Here is a 17,267-nt window from a genome sequence, read left to right as displayed (position 1 = left end):
TAGCTTCCCCATGCACATTATTTCTCTTTTCTGCTAACTTCTCACAATCCAAGAATTTAGCTACAACTACCTCAATAATTTTCAACTTGTCTCCAACTATGTCACATTTCTCATCCCGAACCAATTATATATTATTATATAAATAAAAGAAAATTTAATTTAAAAAATAAAATGTAACGTATTGATTGACTTATGATAGAGAATGATGTACAGTTAATCTTTGTCCATGTATCTCACCAATGATAAAAACAACAATTTGTAAGAAGTTTAAGAAGCATCACTTGTAATACACACACAAACTTCAAATGGAACCAAGAATGAGGGTTTCAATGTTTTCACTTGTGTTAGTGTTTTTCTTTTGCTTTTCACTTATATCAAGTGTTCATAGCTATGAAAGCATCTTAGACAATGAAGGAACTCTGAGAGTGCTTTTGGAAGTGAAATCATCGTTTGTTTCAGACCCAGAAAATGTTTTGAGTGATTGGTTAGAGAAAAACGAAGATTATTGTAGTTGGAGAGGTGTAACATGCGAAGAGTTTTTGCATGACTCGGTGCATGCAGTTGTTGGACTCAACCTTTCTGACTCGTCACTCACTGGGTCAATATCACCATCACTCGGTCGTTTGCAAAATTTACTGACCCTTGATTTATCTTTGAACAATCTCAACGATCCAATTCCAACTACACTTTCCAACCTCACTTCATTGCAATCTCTCATTCTCAACTCTAACCAACTTACCGGTAACATTCCCACTGAGTTAGGCTCGTTACTGAGTCTCCGAGTCATGAAACTCGGTGACAATGAACTCACTGGTGTGATTCCCGTTTCCCTTGGGAATCTCGTTAACCTTGTCACCCTTGGATTGGCCAAATGTAAACTCACTGGGTTGATTCCAACTCAACTCGGTCAACTCAGTGAGTTAGAGACATTGAATCTTCAAGACAATCACTTGGTGGGACCGATTCCAGCCGAGTTAGGGAACTGCTCAAGCATCATATCACTCTCAGCTGCTCACAACACACTCAATGGTTCAATCCCGAGTGAACTGAGTCAACTCAGTAATCTCCAAATCCTCAACCTTGCCAACAACAGCATTTCAGGTGAGATTCCGAGTCAACTCAGTAAACTGAGTGAACTCATTTATCTAAATTTAATGGGAAACAAGCTTGTGGGTCATATACCAAAGTTTTTAGCTCAAATGGGTAAGCTTCAATTTCTTGATTTGTCCATGAACATGCTTAGTGGAAGTGTTCCAGAAGAGTTTGGTGATATGAGTTGGTTACAAAGTTTGATTCTTTCTTATAATCCACTCTATGGGAAAATTCCAAGTAAACTATGTGCCAATGCAACAAGTTTGGAACAATTGATGATTGCAGGAAATGGACTTCATGGTGAAATTCCATCTGAATTGGGTCAATGCAAATCACTGAAACAACTTGTTTTATCTGACAATTCTCTCAATGGATCAATCCCTGTTGAGATTTATGGTTTGCATGAATTAACTGATCTATTGCTTTATAACAACACCTTGGTTGGTTCAATATCTCCTTTCATAAAGAACCTCACTAACTTGCAAACACTTGCATTGTATTTTAACAATTTCAATGGTGTTATTCCTAGAGAGGTTGGGATGCTTGGGAATTTGGAAAAATTGAATCTTTATAGAAATCAGTTATCAGGGTCAATACCTGTGGAGATTGGTAATTGTTCTAGATTGCAAATGCTTGATCTTTATGGAAACCATTTAAGTGGTGGAATTCCTATTACTATTGGGAGGTTGAAAGAGTTGAACTTTCTTCATCTTAAGAATAATGAGCTTGTTGGTCATATTCCAGCTACTCTTGGTAATTGTCATAAACTTACTGTTCTTGATTTAGAAGGTAATCAGCTTTCAGGTGGAATTCCTGCAACATTTGGATTTCTCAGATCATTGGAGCAGTTCATACTCTTTAACAATTCTCTTGAAGGTAACCTTCCGCGCCAACTCGCGAATTTAGCGAACCTTGTCTTTGTGAATATTGGAAAGAATAGACTAAGTGGTAGCTTGGCTCCTCTGTCTAGTTCTTTGTCTATTCAGTCTTTTGATGTCACAGATAATGCATTTAGCAGTGAAATTCCTTATCTATTTGGGAACTCACCCTCCCTTCAGAGGCTAAGATTAGGTAACAACAAATTTTCTGGTGAGATTCCGAAGACATTGGGGAATATCACTGAATTATCATTGTTGGATCTCTCTGGTAATTCACTCACCGGACCGTTACCTGTTGAGCTTTCTTTGTGTAATAAACTTTCCACCATTGATTTAAACAATAATCTTCTATCCGGAAGCATACCTTCATGGCTAGGAAGTTTGCCTCATTTGGAAGAGCTTAAACTCTCATTTAATCAGTTTTCTGGGCCTATTCCACCAAGCATATTTAAATGTTCCAAATTGCTAGTCCTGTCCCTGAATGACAATTCTCTTAATGGAAGTATCCCTGGTGAAATCGGCGATCTTGCATCCCTTAATGTCCTCAAACTTGACCATAATGGTTTCTCTGGAAAAATCCCTCCTTCCATTGGTAAATTGAGCAAGCTTTATGACTTGAAGCTAGCTAAGAATAGATTTGATGGTCAAATCCCATTTGAGATTGGAAATCTTCAAAATCTCCAAAGCCTTTTAGACCTCAGTTACAATAATCTCTCTGGTTATATCCCATCTTCACTTGGGTTGCTTTCAAAATTGGAATCACTTGATCTTTCCCACAATCAACTTTCTGGAGAAGTCCCTCCTATACTAGTTGATGAAATGAGTAGCTTGGAAAAGCTTAATATCTCTTACAACAACTTCCAAGGCGAATTGGATAAGCAGTTTTCTCGCTGGCCATACGAGGCTTTCGCAGGGAACCAACATCTTTGTGGAGCCTCTCTTGGGCGCTGCAACCATGATGATGCTCATAACCTATCTGCTTCACGGGAGTCATCAGTAGCCATAGTGTCTGTCATTTCAACTTTAGCTGTAATTGCACTAATAGTACTTGTGGTGAGACTTTCCTTGAAAAACAAGCAACTCTTCTTCAGGAAAAGCAGTGAAGTGAATTGTGTTTACTCATCCTCGTCCTCACAAGCGAAGAAAAGATCGCTGTTCCTACTAAATGCTGGTGGAAGGAGAGATTTCAGGTGGGAGGATATCATGGCTGCTACAAACAATCTAAGTGATGACTTCATAATTGGTTCAGGAGGTTCGGGTACTGTCTATAGAGCTGAGTTGCACACCGGAGAGACTGTGGCCGTCAAGAAGATTTCACGGAAAGATGATTATCTTTTGAACAAAAGTTTCATCAGAGAAATCAAGACTTTGGGGAAAATTAGGCATAGACATTTGGTAAAACTAATAGGTTGTTGTCGAAACAGAAACAAAGGAACAGGCTGCAATCTCTTGATTTATGAGTATATGGAGAATGGGAGTGTATGGGATTGGCTACATGGAAAACCTATAGCAAAGGGAAGCCTTGATTGGGACACAAGGTTCAAAATTGCTGTGGGGTTAGCTCATGGAGTTGAGTACCTTCATCATGATTGCGTGCCGAAGATCATTCACAGGGACATCAAATCCAGCAACTTATTGCTAGATTCCAAAATGGATGCACACTTGGGAGATTTTGGGTTGGCTAAAGCACTCATTGAGAATTCTGACTCTAATACTGAGTCTAATTCTTGTTTTGCTGGATCTTACGGTTACATAGCCCCCGGTAATTATCATATTTTCTAGTTCTCAAATTTTCTACTTTAAATGTTATGATACATTTGACTAACTTGGTTATCATTGGCTCTTATTTTCAGAATTTGCATACTCAATGAAGGCAACAGAAAAAAGTGATGTTTACAGCATGGGAATTGTGTTTATGGAACTAGTTTGTGGGAAAATGCCAACTGATGCTGCTTTCGTAGGAGATATGGACATGATGAGATGGGCGGAGACGCATATTCATATGCATGGCGCTGCCCGCGACGAATTGATAGATCCCGAGCTGAAACCTCTTTTACCTGCTGAAGAGTTTGCTGCATTTCAAGTTCTTGAGATAGCCATGCAATGCACCAAAACCATACCACAGGAGAGGCCATCGTCGCGACAAGTATGTGATCTTCTTCAGCATGTACTCAAAAACAAAAGGGTGGACTTTGAGAAGATGAAGTTGGATCATAACTAACAACTGAGTTTGTTTCCAATGGATTGAATTGAAATGAAGGCATGGTGTTGTTTAAGTGTTAGAATGTTATATAATTAATATCCAAAATGTTAGCACATACCATTGCTTTTCAATGGTTTATCATAAATACTCTTTATGGTTTCATTTGAGTAATTTTAGTATTTTGATAGCATGTTTTCATTCCACCAAACTTCTCTATTTCTTGATCTTTTGGATTGGTGAAATTGTTTAATTTGAGTAGTTGAGTTATGAAGATTAAGGTTGTTTAAGGATCTTGATTGTTTCCCATAATAAAACAAGGATATAAACAAATAACTTAATATTTTAGTACTCTAATACTTTTTATGATTCTTACGCATAATAAAACAAGGATATGAATACATAACTTAATTCATGTTCTCATGTCTACTTCTTTTGGTATGCCCTAAAGAGAGTTTTGGTATAGTAATTTTCCTCAACCAAATATTAAATTTTAGAAACCTTTGTTTTCTATCGGATAAAAAGAATGAAAAATTATTTGTAATTGTCCAACAAATTAACCACTCTTGAACTTTATTTGAATTAATTTGTTGGACAACAAACATTTTTGCTAATTTGCCAAATTGTGTCACTAAACTTTGTTTCAACAAACCTTCTACTGAAAATGAAAGCTCAAAATCAAAACTCAACTTAAAGTCTGACTAAATTTTAAAATATACATAATCAACCATTGAAATTTGAAATGGTAGTAAGGAGGTGAAAGATATTTCTCACCTAACATATTCTTATTCATAAAGATAGAGGTGCACTTAATAACTTCTAACAGTAACATACAATAACTCAGTACGGTTGTAATAATGAATAGGGGTGTATTTAATCGACCGAAATCATGAAAGCACAACCTAGGATCGACATTTTGAAATGCAATATGGGTGTGTTTGAAATGCCAACTGAAGAAATCAAAATTGAGGTATAAAGGGCAAACTTAAGATTGAAAAACTAGTTGAATGTAAAGAGGCCATGTGCCAAATATTATCTAGCTGATTGAACTCAAAGTGTGTATTTTTTTGGTGCATTGGAAATAATAAAAATACTATAAAACGGGGAAGAGATCCAAGTCTAAGAGCTAAGCCCTAGCTTATAATCTTTCAAATATATTTTTTTCGAATTATCAAAGATATCCCTTAACCTTTTCGGGTAAGGAACTAGAGAAAAACTTGTATGAAGACGAAACCATATAGGAACAACCAACAAGATCTTGACAACACATTAATATTTTAATTCTAATTAAATTTAATCTTAAATGAAAGTATCAAAAACCATAAAATGTAATTGTCTTCAAATGTGACAGGTTACATGTGTATTCATACAAGTTTTCCTCAATGAACTAATCATTTTTGAGGTATGTGGTTGTCCCTCTCAACAAGTGTCGTTTTCAAGAATCGAACTTTTAATCTTTATTATCCTAGGATCTAGTAGGGTCTTAATCACTAGACCAGCACTTTGTTGGTTTTTTTCAGATAGTTTACGAGTATTCAACTAATAATTGTGAATTAACTGATAAATTTAAAATGATGTAAAAGAACTTAAAAGTTCTAGCTGTTAAGATATAAGTCACTAGATTTACCAAATTATGATGACATAAGAGAGAGGCCCTTTTTATTTTTAAGTTGGTAGTTGAATCGGGCTAGAGTATGTTTCGTGACTCAGTTGTTCCCTATGCACTTAGGGATTACTTACTAAAAATGTCCGTACATCAACAAGGACATCCAATCTTAAATTTGTGTGCATGAAAATGAAAGTGTCCCTAACGTGCATGCAATTGAATGAATATTTTTGGTACCTTTTCACATTTCAGTCAGAACTAATCTCTTTTAACTTGTATAATTGTCATTCCAATCAGTGTTATTTTCAAGAATTGAACATTTGATATTTTAATTATTCTGATGAGCCTTACATTACTAGACCAATATCTTGTAGGTATGCAATTTAATAAATATAGTTTAGACTTTAGAGAATAAATAACAATAATAAGGTTTATTTTTTGGCAACCACATAAAAGACAAGAGGGTGATATATATTTAGTGATAATAATAACATTATACAAAAACACGCTCTCTCTGAGTTGGATCTATTTCATTTCACTCTCTCTTAAGCTTTAACATTTATGTCCATGTTACTTAATGACCCTACAATTTCAACGGTTCAAACCCAACGTTTCACTATTTCATTCATTTATATCACCACTCATAGTTCCTCTATTTTCATCATATTTTTGTGTGTTACATTGCACTATTCTTCTCATAACCTCACACATTTATTTCTTTCTCTCACTAAAAAAACAACCAAAAACTATTTTCTCCATTCTCCTCCACACCCTTCTCTTCCAAATTAAACAAATGAAAGGAAAAATAACTATATTAAAGTGAGCACAAAAATAGAGAAAAAAACTTATCTTATTTTTCCCTCTATCTATATTTGTTCATATCCATTACACAACATAGCTCTAAATATAGGGAATGAAAATGGAAATGAGGTAAGGGTGATTTTTTTCATCATTTATATGGCTTAAACTATTCCATTATTTTTGTGTCAGAACGATATTTTCTCCTTCATTTTCTCCTCCTTTGTTTTTTTGTTCTGTTTATCCTCTGTCTTTTGAGGCTTTCAGAATTTTGAAAGAAGATATGTCTTTGGTGAAGATTTTCGGAAGGTTATAATGTTTTCAATATCTCTACACGTTATCCTGAAATGGGTTCCTCTTATTTCAGGTTTGCACACACCCTCTTGAACAAGGTTGTTTGAGCAAACCAAGACCGAGAGGAAGAAACATGGCATCTTCTACAGTTGATATCGCTTCCTCTTCACCTTTTGGTTGCGTTCTTAGGGACCGCAACCATCGGGATGGGTGTCGGGAAAGCAATGTTTTCAAAAACAGAATGAAGAATTTTGTCATCGACCACCTTAACATGTCCACTGACTCGACAACGGATGAGAACAATAACAATGCTTTCAAAGCTTCTAAGAACAATAATATTGGTAGCTTTTGTTTCACGGGAAGCAATCACAACAATAACAAGGAGAAGGATGAATATTCTCTGGCTTCGTTGGTCAGCCCAAGACACTCGCGGCTTCTCGATCGATGGGCTGCGAAACATGCCCGAGAAATGGTGTCAACATTGGAAAATGAAGCAGAGTTGTTGGCAATGCCAAATTCAAACAACAACAATGACATGCTTCAAAGGACATATAGTAATTCTAGCAATGATGATGTTTCTTCTGGAACCTCAGCTCTTGGTGCTTCATCTCTTGTTCAGATGTGGGAGATGAGGCTAAACAAACCCAATGGATCTAAATCAACCACACCAAACTCTACCAATGCATTATTGAAAGAACAAAACAGAGGAGGTTCAGAAGCAGAGGAATCCTCTGCTTCTTCTTCCACTTCTTCTTCTGATCATGAACCACCAGGAAATGAAGAACCTTTTCCTGATTGGGAATTTGATAAGATGGGAATGAGCAATCAATGTTCGCCAAAATCAAGGTTCTCTTCATTGGAGTCAGTCGAAAGCGACAGGGTTAGTGTTGCAGACATAATCAAAAGGCTCACCTCTACAAAGCAAGGTCAGAGTCCATCACATTCAACTGGTGAGGAAAATGACAATGAGGGATGGAGTAGCAGTTTGACATGTTCTCCTTCTAGAGAACGTGACTGTGGTTCCGCGCCAGACCCTTTAGAGAATAAAGCGTTTCTTCCACATATTACTTGTTTGCCAAGGATTAGAGGGCGCCAAGCATTCCATGATTTGCTTATGCAGTTAGAGCAAGACAGGTATGGGGAGCTCAAAAATCTAGCAGAGCGTGGAGCAGTTTCCAAGTTCGCACAAAGAGGTCGTATTCAGGTGAGATGGGGTGAATTTTTTTTTCCGGACAAACCTTGGTTGTTCTTTATGTTCTTGTGGTGTTGTTATATTGCTTCTTAGCAACATTGTCGCAGTTTTCGTATATGAAGTTTAAAGAGTAGTACATACTACATAGATATATGATAGATTTTTATCGGAGAACAGCCCTACAGGTACCTAAAGAACTTTATCATGGTTTATCCGGTTTTGGTATGCCTTACTTTCTTTTTTTGTGTATTGATCACAAGTTTACAATTCATTTCTCACTATGAATGAATGCAGGCAGTGCTCCGGCTTAGATTGTTGCAACGTGGGGTAGCGGCTAATAATGAATCTCCCCCGAAATCAACAGCATCTGAAGTGAACAGACAACCACAAGGATCTGCAATTATGCAACTAAGGTTGGATAATTTTCATATCAAGTGCCAACTTATTCACTTTCCAATTGGTGACAATGAACTTACTTGTCGCAAAAGGCTCCAAATAGTTTTTTGTCAGTGTGATTGCCACATCTTTGATTTAACTTTGCTATTCGTTTGAAAAGGAAAATGAATGTTTTGGTATCTCAAGGTAGAGGCAATTGCATTGAATATGAATAAGTTGTATGAGTTCATCATTGTGCATATATATCATTCATGGACTATCTATTTGTTTGAAACTATGAAATTACATCCCACATAGTGAAATTTAGGAAGTAAAATCATGAAAAGTTGAAGACTATAATTTAAAGGCACAGTAGGGTCAAGTATTTCCTTTTGTACCTGGTTATTGTTTCAAGAAAATTTGTTTCTTTAAGTGCACCATCAACATTTTGTGTTGCATTTATTCTATGTACCTACATAAAGGTAAATTTGTCTGTCTTGTGATTTGAAGGTCATGGTTTCAAATCCTGAAACTCTTCACTAGGCGAGGGTAAGGTTATGTACATCTACCCTCCCCAAACTCCACTAGGTGGAAGCCTCGTGCACGAAAGCCGAAAAAATCATCAAAATTAAGTTCCCATATATGATATCAAATGAAAGGTTTTTATAATATGCAGGGAAAGATTTCGCACTGGGGCTGATAATAGAACTACAGGGCAGACAGAAGTAGCTGAGTCAAGAAGTCCTATACAATTTGATGCCTCTCCCACCACTAATCACCTCAGCATAAACACTTGCAGCCTGACTGTTCAAAGCACAGCTGTTCGCTCTCCAGAATCCAAGCAAAAATCAGTTTCTGAAACTACTGTAGAACATAATAAGGAAGAAGCTCGACGAAATTCAGACACCACACACCCAGAAACATGTCTTAAAGCTAAAGATAATGACTCACAAGAAATAGCCGATCGCTCTCCAGAATTCAAGCAAAAATCAGTTTCTGAAACTAGTGTAGATCATAATAAGGAAGAAGCTCGACCAAATTCAGACACCACACACCCGAAAACATGTCTTGCAGCTCAAGATAATGACTCACAAGAAATTACTGAGTCGACTCCATCCACGAATGAGTCAAATGTAAATAAGATGGAAGATAAGATAGAAACAAGCAACCAACAGTATACTATGGCTGAAACAGGTTACGACCAGACAGAAGAGGAGGAGGAAGAGACAAGTAACCAGCACTTTTCTGAACGCTGTTATGATGAGATAGCAGAAGAGGTTGAGGGTATTGGTCAGAATTATGATGAAACTAGTTATGATTGGATCAGCGAAATTTCTCGACCTAGGAGCTACTGGGAAGAACGCAGGCAAGAATGGTATAGAGAAATGCTTGACACTGAGTCTCACAATGAAGATATACGTAAGCTCCTTGAAAGGTATAGATTTTTTGTAAACAAAATCTTCTATGTTCCATGAATGTCAATGCAACTCAAATACATGTTCTTAATGAATAATCTAACAATAAATGATTAGTACCCAAGAGAAACAAAGTCTGAGTTGAAGATAATAGTCACAAAGTGATTTTGACACTAAGGAAATTTGTTTTATCTACATTCCACTAATTTGAATGTAATAATGTTTGCAGAAGAACAGTGTCATCTTTCCTTTCTAGTGACTTCCGCGATAGAATGGATAGATTGATGGAGTGTCATAGGGGAACACAAACACATTTAGTCAATAGACAAGATGAAGAGGAAGACAATCAAGCGTTGATCGCAATTTTACAAGAACACTTGCATCTGGCAAGAAGTCCTCGGGAAGATGAAAGAGAGCAACCGGAGGAGAAAGAAGAGGAAGAAGTGAGGAGAAATGACGAAGACGAAGAAGAACAAAAGGAAGAGGAGCATGAGGGGGAGACCTTGATCAGTAATTCATATAATGAAGCTGGTGACTATTTTAGTCGATCCTCATCACCAACTAATATGACAACATGGAGTTACATAGACAATGAAACCGGTGATGATTTTGATAGAGTTGCATCTACATCCTCACCACCTTCTCAATCTCAGTCTTTTTGTCAGGATAGTCGGCAAAACTCTTCGTCGACTAATCATCATTCAATTGTGAGTCTTTTATAGTTTTACCTTGAGATACATGAGCACAAGGTTCTTAAATATGTTAGTTTTGACTGAAACTGTTGTTCTTATAGGGAATGGAACTCATCTATGATTTGAGAGGTCAAATGGAGCAACTTCATCATGAGATGTCCGAGCTCAGGAAATCAATGAAGACCTGCACGGATATGCAGATGCAAGCACAACAATCCAAGAATCAAGAAGTTAACACAGGTTTGTGTTCATTTCTTTACATTTTAACTATGTGAATGTGGGTTCATACCAGAAAACTGTCCATGCATCATGAAAAATCTATGGTTCTGCAATAAGCTTAGAAAATGCCAGAATACTTGAAAAGAGAGTCATTACTACATATATTCCTAGAAGATTAAACTGTTATTTTTTATTTTGATGCTTGCTTTCCTTTCTTATCTACCTTTCAATAACATTAGTCAAGCAATGTATTATATAAAACACCATGCAGTCAAAAAGGAAGAAAAGAAGTCAAATAACAAGGCCCCAATTAAAGGCAACTGCTGCATTTGCTATAACATGAAAGTGGACTCAGTTTTGTACAGGTATTTGTTTTTGAATGAAAGAAAATGATTTATTTCCATTTTCTGAGGAGAGATTAACACTCATGCTGTCACAAACTTTATTGCAGGTGTGGACACATGTGTGCATGTCTGAAGTGTGCAAATGAGTTACAATGGAACAGTGGAAAATGTCCAATATGTAGAGCTAAAATAGTAGATGTTGTACGAGTGTATGTTGATTTTTAAGCCTTTCTCAGAGGACACAGTCTCACTCTAGAGGGATACCCTTAATCCTGCAACTTCGTGATCTGCTAAGATAACAATTTTACATCATTCATCATACATGATTTTCTCCTTTTTCACATATACTTTGAAGTATATGATTTTTTTAGGAGAGAAGTGTTTGATGACCTTCCTTGTACATTTGATAGTTTTAAATCTAATCATTCTTTTATTTCTGTATGATGTGTTCAGTATTACTCTTAGTCTTTCTATTACAAAGAGTGAAAAATGAAATAAAAAAATACAGACCCACATAGCAACATGTGCCTTATCAGAAGTGAAACAATCAAAGAAAATATGTAAATTTTGGATATTCAATTGTTCTCAATTATTTTGTCTGTTTTTTTCAAGCCATAGTCTTGAGAGTGTAAAATCTACATACTGTCAGTGTAAAGATTTATACACATGTACTACATTATCCACCATTCATTTGGAATACTTTTTCTAAAAAGTCAATGATACGCCGTCAGTGAATACATCCTTTTCTTTATTCTTAATGTTGGCATTCAAAGAATTTCAAAAGTGTTAGTTCTTTTGAAAGTATAAACAACATTAACGGTTAAGTAAACCAGGCAAAAAGATTAAATTGAATTTTCCATAAATCTAAATGTTAGTATATGGAAAAGTGGAAAACAATAAAAACAAGCAAGCAAATTGTCTAGAGGACAGGGGATAAAGTAATTTCCAATCATTTTCATGATTGAATCAAGTTACAGGCCATAAACCTGAAGAACTGGTTGTTGTGAATTCCAATTGAGGATGTGTTTGCAACCACTGCAATTGCAGGCGTTGCAGTCATTGTAATGACCATTTATGGTGTGAAATTTTTGAAGTTTGAAGTTTTGTTATCACCAAGATATATAACTACATCACAATTACTGGGTAATCACTGATCACAACTGTGATACCGCCCCAGACATTAGCAAAACTGTTAACTTCCAATTGAAACTGAAAATGGGATGAATTTTATTCATTAAGATAGGCCTTTTAAATAGGCATTACAGCAGATAACAAAATAACCACTATCAGTAAAATATTCCTAAACAATAGCTATCCAGTATCCACTAAACAACTAAAACAGAGCACTCTCAATTCCTATAGACTTAGTCTTAATAACTGACATTTATTCTAAAACAGAAAAACAAATAAATAAATCTTAACAAAAACAACCTCCTTTAATTTTCTTAAAGGTGAACATTAGATTGAATAATGGAGGACAGTAAAACTGGAGGAAGTTCTTGGTGAAGTAGTGGTTGAATTTATGACATCAATTTGTTTGTCAACAAGAAGGCTGAATTTTGGGTTTCAAAAGAAGGCCTAAAAGCTGCAGGATTGGCTTCATCTACAAATTTCATCATTGGAACTGATTCCACTCTACTGTTCAAAGCTATATATAAGATAAACAAGTGAGGCAGCCAACCCACTCACTTTACTTGAAGACTACATATATCCCCAAACAAAGCTTCTTCAAGTTCTCATGTCCTTGAACTATAAAGAAGGAAACTCTGCAGCAGATAGACTTGCTTGCTGAGGAGTCTCCAATGGCCCCCCAAAGAAAAAACAGGACATAGTAAATGACAATAAGATAGGGGGGCTCATAATAGAGGCATAACTACTGAGCAAGAATCTCATGGGTCCTGGTTTTGCATATTATGTACAACTATATCTTCATTTTAACAAATTATTCATGTTCACTCATGTTTACACCATTGCTACATATCAGTTAAGGATAACTGAGTTATTGATTGAAAATTACAGTGAGTTATTAGTTTTTTAAACATTTAATATATGTAAACCATTCAGTCATCATAAATTGTGTGCAACATTTTGGTTTGCAATGACTGTTATTTTAAATGAATGGATGCTCTTTCCAGAAAAGGTCCAAGGAAATGGAAATGAAAATCTTACAACATATGGTAACTATCATTCTCATACTAACTACATAAGATTTTCCTGGTTTTGATTGACAGTAAGAATACACAAATAGAAATACATCCCACCCCCATAGTTTTTGGGAAGTTATTGGGTAATACACATTAACTGCACGGGTTAGCATTTGCCTATCTACATATATACAGGGCATTATTCCTAAAAGTTGTCAAACTAGCTGTTGTAATTGAAAAGGATATGAATCTTTATATGACATACCCTAGACTCCTAGAGGCCTAGAATGTTGATCTAGACATGGTGCGTACAGTGGGGTTACACTCGTGCCAAGTATCATTCTAGTGTTCTATTCAGATGTTAGACTCAATCTTCCTGTCTCTATCTCAATATCATGCTCTTCATACCCACTGTTGTGCATATCTAAGTAGTTGGAGTTTAGAAAAATGTCTTGGTTGTGCGCTCGGTGTGGTCAGTCAGTGTAATTTTCTCTAGTTTACCTGGACCATATGTACCAGTCCTGGACCTCCTGGTGCATAAATACGATGCAGATGGGTATATCAGACAACAAAAATGCTATAACGTCAATATAATAATAGCTACATTGTCCTGTTAATAAGATTTTAGTAGTTGAAGAGGCAAACAACATGATACAGTTTTATAACTTATGTTCATGTAGCCATTCATGAATTCAACTTCCAAAGTAATGCACACTTGAGAAATGAAGAATAGAGGCAGAATCCATCCAAATGCTAATGTGTGTCTACAGTCTACACACGTGCAGGGGATAAATTTTATTAGTGGGTTTTGCACCAATGACATCAAAGAAATGCATACTCAGTTGAAACCAACCCACACAACTAAATGATCTATTGTATACTTGCTGGCAACAGTCATAGTCGGAAGAATAATATTCAATGGCCATAGAAGCCTGAGGCATATGGTGATCACCACTATCAAGGTAGGGCATTCAGCTTCAGCATGACAAACAAGACACACCAAAATTCAGGTTTTATACCAAAAATTAAGAAGAGAGTTAAAAAAGGTTGAAACTATAGAAGCCTACAGACCTCCTTAGCTTCTTGCAAAGACAGACATCGAATAAGCAGCACTAAAACATGTCCATCCAAATAAGGATAAGGGGCAAGCAAAACGCCATGATTTCTATTTTTACTTGCACCAATCTTGCACTTAAACTCTCTTAAGCTTTAAAAGTCAACAATCTACAGTCACACCAGTCTTTTAGTACTAGGTTCCACAATCTTGCAAAATAGCAAATAATGAAATTATAAGCTAATTCATTAAGTATTGGTCATAAAAAAGAACAATACAGTTCATGAAATCACATAAAGCTAGCAGCATAACATAATCAGTCAGTTTCTCATGTCATAACATGTCGATTCTACATAAACAATGATCAAACACACAAGTTCACTGATCTATTTCGATTTTAAAATCCAGAGCATTATGGATAATAGAGATTAGGGAACCAGCACAATATCACAAATAAAATAAAAAAGCAGCAACCAGAAATTCTAAAACTCATGTCAGAAACGCTACAAGTCAATTCAGTACTTCCAGCACATTATAGGCTTACAACTCCAAAATTGCTGACATCAAATGTGATCCCTTTTCAGAGTCCATAGTAACAACAGGTAGGTTTGATTTCAGAAACCTTTCTTTGTTCTTACAAATAGATTTACAGTTTAACTTGCACAATGTCACATTACTTTCAGATGTATGCCCCAAATTAGAGGTTAATACAAAAGTTTCCATCCATTATAAAATCCATAATTGTATTATAATAATGAAGGAAATACCTGGTGAAAACGAGCAAGTTTTGCAAACTCCGCCATTCCTCTATACCCTTGTATTGCATCCATGTAAAAACGAAAAAAGTGTGCACAGAGCTATAGAAGCCTAAGTAAGTGGTAATTCAGCAAGGTGCAAGGCACACCCTGTCAGCATAAGATAACTTGAGCACAAACGGCAGGTATTAATATATAGAACAGGTTTTGATAACAAATAAAGGAGAGTCAAGTTTATTAAAGTACTCAGCCAAAACTTACCATAATAATGTGAAAATGAAAATTATGACTAAAATAATACAAAGCCCCATAGATGTTGGACTGCATTCATTGCACATCAAAATATAAAGGCATTAAAAAGAAAAATCTAAGAGAAGCGTTCATCTTTCTAACACTAGTTAATGAAGATCAATATTCAATAACACAACTAACATTTCAGATTTTTTATATATTTTTTTGTAAAAAAAACATGAGGGTTGCATTTGCAACCTAATAATGAAATTAACCGAAAAAAGGTAGAAAAAATTAAAACAAAACCCCCACAAAATAATAACCAAGAGAGAGAAAACAAAACAATGTCATATCACTACATACAATCCTATACAGCAAACAACCACAACAACAAAGGATTTGAAACCATAAACATCATTAGCAGCTTTGGACCCAACTTCTTGGCCAAAACCCGGCGGTGACAAAAGGTGTGACGGTTGGCCATTGAATCCCGGTGAATTCTCCGGCGAAAGTGTGTCAGCATCAGCATCCGGCGGCGGTGCTTCCTGAACCAGTCCACCAGGCTTACTGACTATACTCTTCCCGAATATCTCTCTCGGCAAAAGAACCTTGGAAACACCGAAAATGGCAACCGGATTCTGATCGAAAACAGTTTGAGTCACGGTGGCTTGGACAACGCCGGTGTTGATGGCGACGGAGCCATTGAGCCGTGAAATGTTGAGCGTGAAACTCCCAGCACCCATGGTTTCAGTGGCGAGCGTGGGTTGAACCGGGTTCACAATAGATTCCAATGATCCCAAAGTGTAATAGGAATGCAGAACGTGAAACCTGAGCACAACAGCTTTCTTATCCGCCGGTAAGGATTGAAGGCTCGCCGACGGTGGCAAATCGGCAAAAGCATCATCGACGGGAACAAACATCGTAATTCCGGCGCCGCCTTCATCGCCTTCGAATTCTTCAACAACACCGGAAGCCGATAACAGCGACGCCGCCACATTAAAATCGTGACCGTCGATCAACGTTTTCGTAATATTGAGACCTAAATTAGGTTGAGTTTCTGACGTCATGAGATTGAAACCAGAAGGGATAAGAAGGGAATTAATAGAAAAGATAGTGATATTATAAGGAATCGTTTTCACCAGTGATAAAACGGTAGCGTTTGATGGAGAATAAGGTGAAAGAGAGTGAATAGAGATAACGTTGGAATCGGGATCGCGCGTGATGTTCACGGAACCTAGATTGTTAGGGGCGCGTCCAGTAGTTTGGAGGAGAGTGGTGACGAGTTTGCCGGAGGGAGGAAGGTTGAGGAGGTCGGACCAGGAGAGGAACTGGAGGAGGAGGTGGTAGCGGAGGATGTCGGGGATGGCGGAGGGAGTGATGTGGTGGGTGATGAGAGGGGAGGAAGGGGAGTCGAGGATGGAGTTAGGGACGGCGAGGAGAGAGAGGGAGGTGCGGTGGGAGAGGTCGGAGGAGAGTGGAGTGGCGGCGGAGAGGAGGGAAGTGAAGTGGGAGAAGTCGGGGAAGGTGGAGAGGATGGCGGTGATGTTGAGGGAGAGGGAGAGGGTGGGGTGTGGTGGGGATAGGAGGAGGAAATAGAGGAATGTAGTGAGGGTAATATGGGGAATGAGGAGATTGTTGGGACAAGAACCCATTATCTATGTACTTTGTTGGGGTTCTAAGATATCTCACCTCAGATTGTATTATCTTTTCTTATATTTCTATTCTTAGCAGAGAAGAGTCAAGTGAAGTGTGAGGCTTAGCTGTGAATGATGATGGTAGTGTGGAGTGGTAGGTGTCTAGTACTCCAGAGGAAGAGGAAAGTACTCAAAAAATAAAATGATGATGATGTAACACTTCTACTTAAATGGAGTATAAGAAGATAAGTTATCTCATCTTGCCAGTGAAATCTATGATAAATGTCATGTATCATTTTCTATAAAAATATTTTTTAAAATAGACAAAATAGCATATATGTCAC

At 36.9% G+C, this 17,267-nt stretch overlaps 3 protein-coding genes across 3 annotated transcripts; 2 read left to right on the top strand and 1 right to left on the bottom strand.

Annotated features, from left to right (window-relative positions):
- LOC109345023 (LRR receptor-like serine/threonine-protein kinase GSO1) lies at positions 243-4,426 on the top strand. Its single transcript, XM_019583774.1, has 2 exons — positions 243-3,732; positions 3,824-4,426. Exons 1-2 carry the CDS (start codon positions 306-308, stop codon positions 4,189-4,191), a joined length of 3,795 nt encoding a protein of 1,264 aa, XP_019439319.1. The 5' UTR covers positions 243-305; the 3' UTR covers positions 4,192-4,426.
- Positions 6,598-11,552, top strand: LOC109345022 (general transcriptional corepressor trfA-like). Its single transcript, XM_019583773.1, has 8 exons — positions 6,598-6,706; positions 6,942-8,072; positions 8,355-8,473; positions 9,112-9,870; positions 10,080-10,557; positions 10,644-10,782; positions 11,033-11,126; positions 11,213-11,552. Exons 2-8 carry the CDS (start codon positions 7,002-7,004, stop codon positions 11,328-11,330), a joined length of 2,778 nt encoding a protein of 925 aa, XP_019439318.1. The 5' UTR covers positions 6,598-6,706; positions 6,942-7,001; the 3' UTR covers positions 11,331-11,552.
- On the bottom strand, positions 14,328-17,059 carry LOC109345021 (fasciclin-like arabinogalactan protein 4). The gene is made up of 2 exons (XM_019583771.1): positions 15,071-17,059; positions 14,328-14,512 (listed from the first exon to the last, which is right to left on the bottom strand). The coding sequence occupies exon 1, from the start codon at positions 16,939-16,941 to the stop codon at positions 15,637-15,639; it is 1,305 nt and encodes a 434-aa protein (XP_019439316.1). The 5' UTR covers positions 16,942-17,059; the 3' UTR covers positions 14,328-14,512; positions 15,071-15,636.

This window comes from Lupinus angustifolius, chromosome LG04 (genome assembly GCF_001865875.1).
Source record: "Lupinus angustifolius cultivar Tanjil chromosome LG04, LupAngTanjil_v1.0, whole genome shotgun sequence".
Classification (NCBI taxonomy): domain Eukaryota; kingdom Viridiplantae; phylum Streptophyta; class Magnoliopsida; order Fabales; family Fabaceae; genus Lupinus; species Lupinus angustifolius.
The sequence above is the reverse complement of the archived record's forward strand: the minus strand, read 5'-3'. Positions and strand labels throughout refer to the sequence as shown.